Source organism: Pelophylax lessonae (assembly GCF_965119305.1).
Source record: "Pelophylax lessonae genome assembly, chromosome: 2".
In the NCBI taxonomy this organism is placed as follows: Eukaryota; Metazoa; Chordata; class Amphibia; order Anura; family Ranidae; genus Pelophylax; species Pelophylax lessonae.
This window is the reverse complement of record NC_138769.1, coordinates 848526-855613: the sequence shown is the minus strand read 5'-3', so window position 1 is coordinate 855613 and position 7088 is coordinate 848526. Positions and strand designations below refer to the sequence as shown.

At 48.4% G+C, this 7088-nt stretch overlaps 1 protein-coding gene across 1 annotated transcript in view; it reads left to right on the top strand.

Moving 5' to 3' along the window:
* Positions 1 to 6070, top strand: part of HSF2BP (heat shock transcription factor 2 binding protein) — a 27461-nt gene extending 21391 nt beyond the window's left edge. The window contains exons 6-7 of the mRNA XM_082244695.1: positions 2483 to 2586; positions 5707 to 6070. Of these exons, the coding sequence (XP_082100821.1) occupies positions 2483 to 2586; positions 5707 to 5903 (301 nt within the window). The 3' untranslated portion in view covers positions 5904 to 6070. The remainder of the gene's footprint in view (positions 1 to 2482; positions 2587 to 5706) is intronic.
* Positions 6071 to 7088: the final 1018 nt, after the last annotated feature.

Sequence of the window (7088 nt, the reverse complement as noted above, 5' to 3'; positions counted from 1 at the left end):
GAATGGGAAGAGGAAGAGATTAATGGATGGGATGTTGGGTAGATGGAAGGATGGATGGATGGGAGGTTGGGTAGATGGAAGGATGGATGGGAGGTTGGGTAGATGGAAGGATGGATGGGAGGTTGGGTAGATGGAAGGATGTATGGGAGTTGGGTAGATGGAAGGATGGATGGGAGGTTGGGTAGATGGAAGGATGGATGGGAGGTTGGGTAGATGGAAGGATGTATGGGAGTTGGGTAGATGGAAGGATTGATGGGAGGTTAGGTAGATAGAAGGATGGATTGGAGGTAGGGTAGATGGAAAGATTGATGGGAGGTTGGGTAGATGGAAGGATGGATAGGAGGTTGGGTAGATGGAAGGATGGATGGGAGGTTGGGTAGATGGAAGGATGGATCGGAGGTTGGGTAGGTGGAAGGATGGATGGGAGGTTGGGTAGATGGAAGGATGGATGGGGGTTAGGTAGATGGAAGGATGGGAGTGGGGTAGATGGAAGGATGGATGGGAGGTTGGTTAGATGGAAGGATGGATGGGGGTTGGGTAGATGGAAGGATGGATGGGAGGTTAGGTAGATGGAAGGATGGATTGGAGGTAGGGTAGATGGAAGGATGGGAGGCTGGGTAGATGGAAGGATGGATGGGAGGTTGGGTAGATGGAAGGATGGATGGGGTTTGGGTAGATGGAAGGATGGATAGGAGGTTGGGTAGATGGAAGGAGGGTGGGATGTTGGGTAGATGGAAGGATGGATGGGAGGTTGGGTAGATGGAAGGATGGTTTGGAGGTAGGATAGATGGAAGGATGGATGGGGGTTGGGTAGATGGAAGGATGGATGGGAGGTTGGGTAGATGGAAGGATGGATGGGAGGTTGGGTAGATGGAAGGATGGATGGGAGTTGGGTAGATGGAAGGATGGATGGGAGGTTAGGTAGATGGAAGGATGGATGGGAGGTTGGGTAGATGGAAGGATGGATTGGAGGTAGGGTAGATGGAAAGATGGATGGGAGGTTAGGTAGATGGAAAGATTGATGGGAGGTTGGGTAGATGGAAGGATGGATAGGAGGTTGGGTAGATGGAAGGATGGATCGGAGGTTGGGTAGGTGGAAGGATGGATGGGAGGTTGGGTAGATGGAAGGATGGATCGGAGGTTGGGTAGGTGGAAGGATGGATGGGAGGTTGGGTAGATGGAAGGATGGATGGGGGTTAGGTAGATGGAAGGAAGGATGGGAGTGGGGTAGATGGAAGGATGGATGGGAGGTTGGGTAGATGGAAGGATGGATGGGGGTTGGGTAGATGGAAGGTTGGATGGGAGGTTAGGTAGATGGAAGGATGGATTGGAGGTAGGGTAGATGGAAGGATGGGAGGCTGGGTAGATGGAAGGATGGATGGGAGGTTGGGTAGATGGAAGGATGGATGGGGGTTGGGTAGATGGAAGGATGGATAGGAGGTTGGGTAGATGGAAGGAGGGTGGGATGTTGGGTAGATGGAAGGATGGGTGGGAGGTTGGGTAGATGGAAGGATGGGTGGGAGGTTGGGTAGATGGAAGGATGGATGGGAGGTTGGGTAGATGGAAGGATGGTTTGGAGGTAGGATAGATGGAAGGATGGATGGGAGGTTGGGTAGATGGAAGGATGGATGGGCAGAGTAGGGGATTGATGGCAGAATGGGTGGAGAGTCGGATAGATGGGAGAAGGGAGGGATAGGTGAATGAGTGTAGGGGGGATTTATGGATGAGCAGAGGGGCCGGGGTTGGGGGATGAATGGATAGCCATAGGCAGGATTTAATGAATAGGAGGTTGGGTAGATGGAAGGATGGGTGGGATGTTGAGTAGATGGAAGGATGGGTGGGATGTTGAGTAGATGGAAGGATGGATGGGAAGTTGAGTAGATGGAAGGATGGATGGGAGGTTGGGTAGATGGAAGGATGGATGGGAGGTTGGGTAGATGGAAGGATGGGTGAGATGTTGGGTAGATGGAAGGATGGATGGGAGGTAGGGTAGATGGAAGGATGGATGGGAGGTTGGGTAGATGGAAGGATGGATGGGAGGTTGGGTAGATGGAAGGATGGGTGAGATGTTGGGTAGATGGAAGGATGGATGGGAGGTAGGGTAGATGGAAGGATGGATGGGAGGTTGGGTAGATGGAAGGATGGGTGAGATGTTGGGTAGATGGAAGGATGGATGGGAGGTTGGGTAGATGGAAGGATGGATGGGAGGTTGGGTAGATGGAAGGATGGATGGGAGGTTGAGTAGATGGAAGGATGGATGGATGGAAGGATGGATGGAGGGATGAATAGATGGAGGGATGGATGGATGGAGGGATAGATGGAAGGAAGGGTGGATGGAGGGATGGATGGAGAGATGGATGGATGGAGGGAGAGATGGATGGATGGAAGGAAGGATGGAGGGATGGATGGATGGAGAGATGGATGGAGGGATGGATGGATGGGTAAATGAATGGAAATGATGAATGTCTCTCTCTCCTGGCAGTCTCCTGCTGAAGTCTCTGTACAATGTCTCTATTAATCAGAGCGCCCTCCGGTGGATGAGTCAGGTAACGGGATTCCTCGGTGATCTGCGGAGGCTCCTGATTGGTGAGTTTATGTGGTGCTGGATACAGTTTATTGGGCTCTGAGTTGCATTTTGGGGTTATACTGGATGTCACCATCGCTGGTGTAAGTGTAACCCATCATACATGTCCTCCGTCTTCTGTCTCTGTGTCAGGGAGGCCCCCATCATACATGTCCTCCATCTTCTGTCTCTGTGTCCGGGAGGCCCCCATCATACATGTCCTCCGTCTTCTGTCTCTGTGTCAGAGAGGCCCCCATCATACATGTCCTCCGTCTTCTGTCTCCATGTCAGAGAGGCCCCCATCATACATGTCCTCCATCTTCTGTCTCCATGTCAGAGAGGCCCCCATCATACATGTCCTCCGTCTTCTGTCTCTGTGTCAGGGAGGCCCCCATCATACATGTCCTCCATCTTCTGTCTCTGTGTCAGAGAGGCCCCCATCATACATGTCCTCCGTCTTCTGTCTCTGTGTCAGGGTGGCCCCCATCATACATGTCCTCCATCTTCTGTCTCTGTGTCAGGGAGGCCCCCATCATACATGTCCTCCATCTTCTGTCTCCATGTCAGAGAGGCCCCCATCATACATGTCCTCCATCTTCTGTCTCCATGTCAGAGAGGCCCCCATCATACATGTCCTCCATCTTCTGTCTCTGTGTCAGGGAGGCCCCATCATACATGTCCTCCATCTTCTGTCTCCATTTCAGAGAGGCCCCCATCATACATGTCCTCCATCTTCTGTCTCCATGTCAGAGAGGCCCCCATCATACATGTCCTCCATCTTCTGTCTCTGTGTCAGGGAGGCCGCCATCATACATGTCCTCCATCTTCTGTCTCTGTGTCAGGGAGGCCCCCATCATACATGTCCTCCATCTTCTGTCTCCATGTCAGAGAGGCCCCCATCATACATGTCCTCCATCTTCTGTCTCTGTGTCAGGGAGGCCCCATCATACATGTCCTCCATCTTCTGTCTCCATGTCAGAGAGGCCCCCATCATACATGTCCTCCATCTTCTGTCTCTATGCCAGGGTGGCACCCATTGTGACGGTGGCGGGTATCAGACCCCTGGCCTTCTCATCCAACTCGTGACCAAAGACCAAGCAATCTCACAGCCTGCCGTCACTTGCGTAACAATGCCACTCTCAGCTGCACCCGGCACACAGATTGTCCAGCATACGGGACCACAATCTAGATGCCAGCAGGCTGAGAGCGATTGTCACCGGGCTAATTAACCCTTTCTCTGCCACCACCGCTACGTTATGAGCCCAGAGGACGCTCATAATTTTAGAAATACCAATTATGACTTTAGAATAATCGTCTGTAACACACACTGTCACCTCAGACAGGAATGTCCGGAGGATTTATCCTAAACAGTAGCGCTCTTCAGGGGACAGGTTCTTTGGGGTCAGTTTGCGTTTAAGAGCTTAGAGACAAAATTAACACTTTTCAAAATAAGGTTTAATTATAAGAAAGGTTAAAATTTGTGCAAATAAAAATATTTACAGAAGAATGGGTTACAAAGAAATAGAGACACAATACAGCAATTTAGAAGAATAGATAAGAATTTGAAATGGAAATACTTGCATTCAAAGTCCCAAGTGTATCTTAGTTTCAGAAGCTGAACATGATCGGTTCCCCAGCGTGATGTTTCTGCTTGGATGGTAAGATGAGAACTGCGAGCTCCATCAGCTCCTGTCTTTTTCTCTGACCCGCAGGGGGTGTCACCAGAAGTACTTGACCAATAAACACTGGGGCCATGGGCGGTCCCGGAGGCTCATAAACTGCTAAGGGACCTCCCGGTTAGACAGATTTCTAACAGAAGTCATATCTCGAAATATGTAATGGTTACATTCTTGAAACTGATATTTTATAACTAAGCATGTCATTTGCTTTCAAACAATATCAAACATGAATATCTTTTATCAGAGAGGGAATATCTTATCGTTCTTTCCTATTCTCTGTATGACAGGGTGACCATGTGTGGTCTTGTTTCGCCCCGTATTTTATTTGCCATTCAAATATATACTTTTTGTTAATATGTTATGTTCGGGCAAAAAGTTATGAATTGGGTATGGATTTGTGAGATGTAGGTGTTACATTTTAATTAACAACTGGGCTTGTGGAATTTACAAGGCAGCCTCCGTGGCCATCTGCTCAGATTACGACATTGCTTCTGGCCAGGAAGAGACATAGCGGCTAGGATGTCGGTCTGCTGCTAAGCTAAGGGTGTCAGAAGTGTCAGCTCGCAGGAGCCCAGCATTCCTAAGCTAATTGAGGTGTGGTGGGGGGTGGGGAAGGAGTGCCTTTTGGTTCTACTGTCCAGCTCTGAAACACAAAATGGTTGCTTTCGTATCCCAGAGCAGGATATTCAGGGTACGATATCATTACACCCATCATACATGTCCTCCATCTTCTGTCTCCATGTCAGGGTGGCACCCATCATACATGTCCTTCATCTTCTGTCTCCATGTCAGAGAGGCCCCCATCATACATGTCCTCCATCTTCTGTCTCTATGCCAGTGTGGCACCCATCATACATGTCCTCTATCTTCTGTCTCCATGTCAGGGTGGCACCCATCATACATGTCCTCCATCTTCTGTCTCTATGCCAGGGTGGCACCCATCATACATGTCCTCTATCTTCTGTCTTCATGTCAGGGTGGCACCCATCATACATGTCCTCCATCTTCTGTCTCTGTGTCAGAGAGGCCCCCATCATACATGTCCCCTATGTTCTGGCTCCATGTCAGGGTGGCACCCATCATACAAGTCCTCCATCTTCTGTCTCCATGTCAGGTTGTGACCCATCATACATGTCCCCCATCTTCTGTCTCTGTGTCAGAGAGGCCCCCATCATACATGTCCCCCATCTTCTGTCTCTATGTCAGGGTGGCACCCATCATACAAGTCCTCCATCTTCTGTCTCCATGTCAGAGAGGCCCCCATCATACATGTCCCCCATCTTCTGTCTCTATGTCAGGGTGGCACCCATCATACAAGTCCTCCATCTTCTGTCTCCATGTCAGGGTGTGACCCATCATACATGTCCCCCATCTTCTGTCTCTGTGTCAGGGAGGCCCCCATCATACATGTCCTCCATCTTCTGTCTCCATGCCAGGGTGATGACGGTGTTGTTCTCTCTGCAGATCCGGACAGCGAGGTCAGCCTTCACGCTTTGCTCCTCTTCCAGTCGGTGGTTGTAGATCCGGAGGTTCTGGGGCGGCTGTGGGGGGAGGTACAGGAGTGTCTGCCCAGCATCATGGAGCTTTCATTGAGCGCCAACACTCAACTGCAAAGGACCGCCACCGAGCTACTGGAAGAAGTCAGAGGGGCTGCAGATTAATGGACCTGTGATGTCATATACTCTGGTGACATCATGCTATCTGCTGTGATGTCAAATTATTGTCATAAATTGTTATACATTGGTGACATCATATACTCTAGGTGATGTCATTCTTCTAAAAAAGTAGCAGTTTCTCATATTCTCGTGTTTGGCTTAAAAGCTAATAAAACTTTGACCGTTCTGCAGAGATTTATTTATTTTACTGAATCCGGTACAGTAGAGGCTTATCTTCATCTTCTGAGAAGGATATTATTATATCGCATTCCATACCCCTCCCCCAATATAGTACAAAATCTGTATATATACACCCCCCCCCCCCCCGCAATATAACACAGAACTTTTATATATACACCCTTCCCCCGCAATATAACACAGAACTTCTATATATACAACCCCCCCCCCCCCAATATAACACAGAACTTCTATATATACAACCTCCTCCCCCAATATAATGCAGAATTTGTGTATATACAGCCCCCTCCCCCAAACAGTACAGAGTCTCTGTATATACAGCCCCCTCCCCCAATATAGTACAAAATCTGTATATATACACCCCCCCCCAATATAACACAGAACTTGTCAAGGGGGGAAGGGGAAAGGGGGGGGAGTAATATTGGTTAGTATCAAGTAGCAAAGGCAATCGGCATATTGGGTAAAACAAGGTAGTGGATAATGTATGATAAAAACATAAAATCCGTGAACTATATTTTGATATAAAGCCGATTCGCCTGTGGTTACTGACTATGGAATAGGTGGAAGGGGAAACAAAATGGGACTTTAGATGAGGTGTATGAGAACGGTTGGCAGCTAAAGAGTACAATCACAAATATACAACATATGAAAATATTTATTGGACAAATCTCATCACAATGCATAACATGTGGATAAATGCATGATACAAATATGTAATAAATGATGTTTGGAAAAAAAGGAAGCAATGTTGGATACTCCATGCAGGGCTATAGGATGCACATTGGAAGGGGATGAACCGTGACGGTAATGCCGTGTGTGAAATCCAAAATATTGGAAGATAAGAGGGATGCACGTAAAGAAGCTCGACGCGTTTCGTGGATTATTCCAACTCATCAGAAGCAAGTGCATCACCCAATCCACTATACACAGTGGGACAATGTGGATAGGGTACATATTTAGTAAAGTAGTTTAGTAGAGAAGTTTGTTGGTATA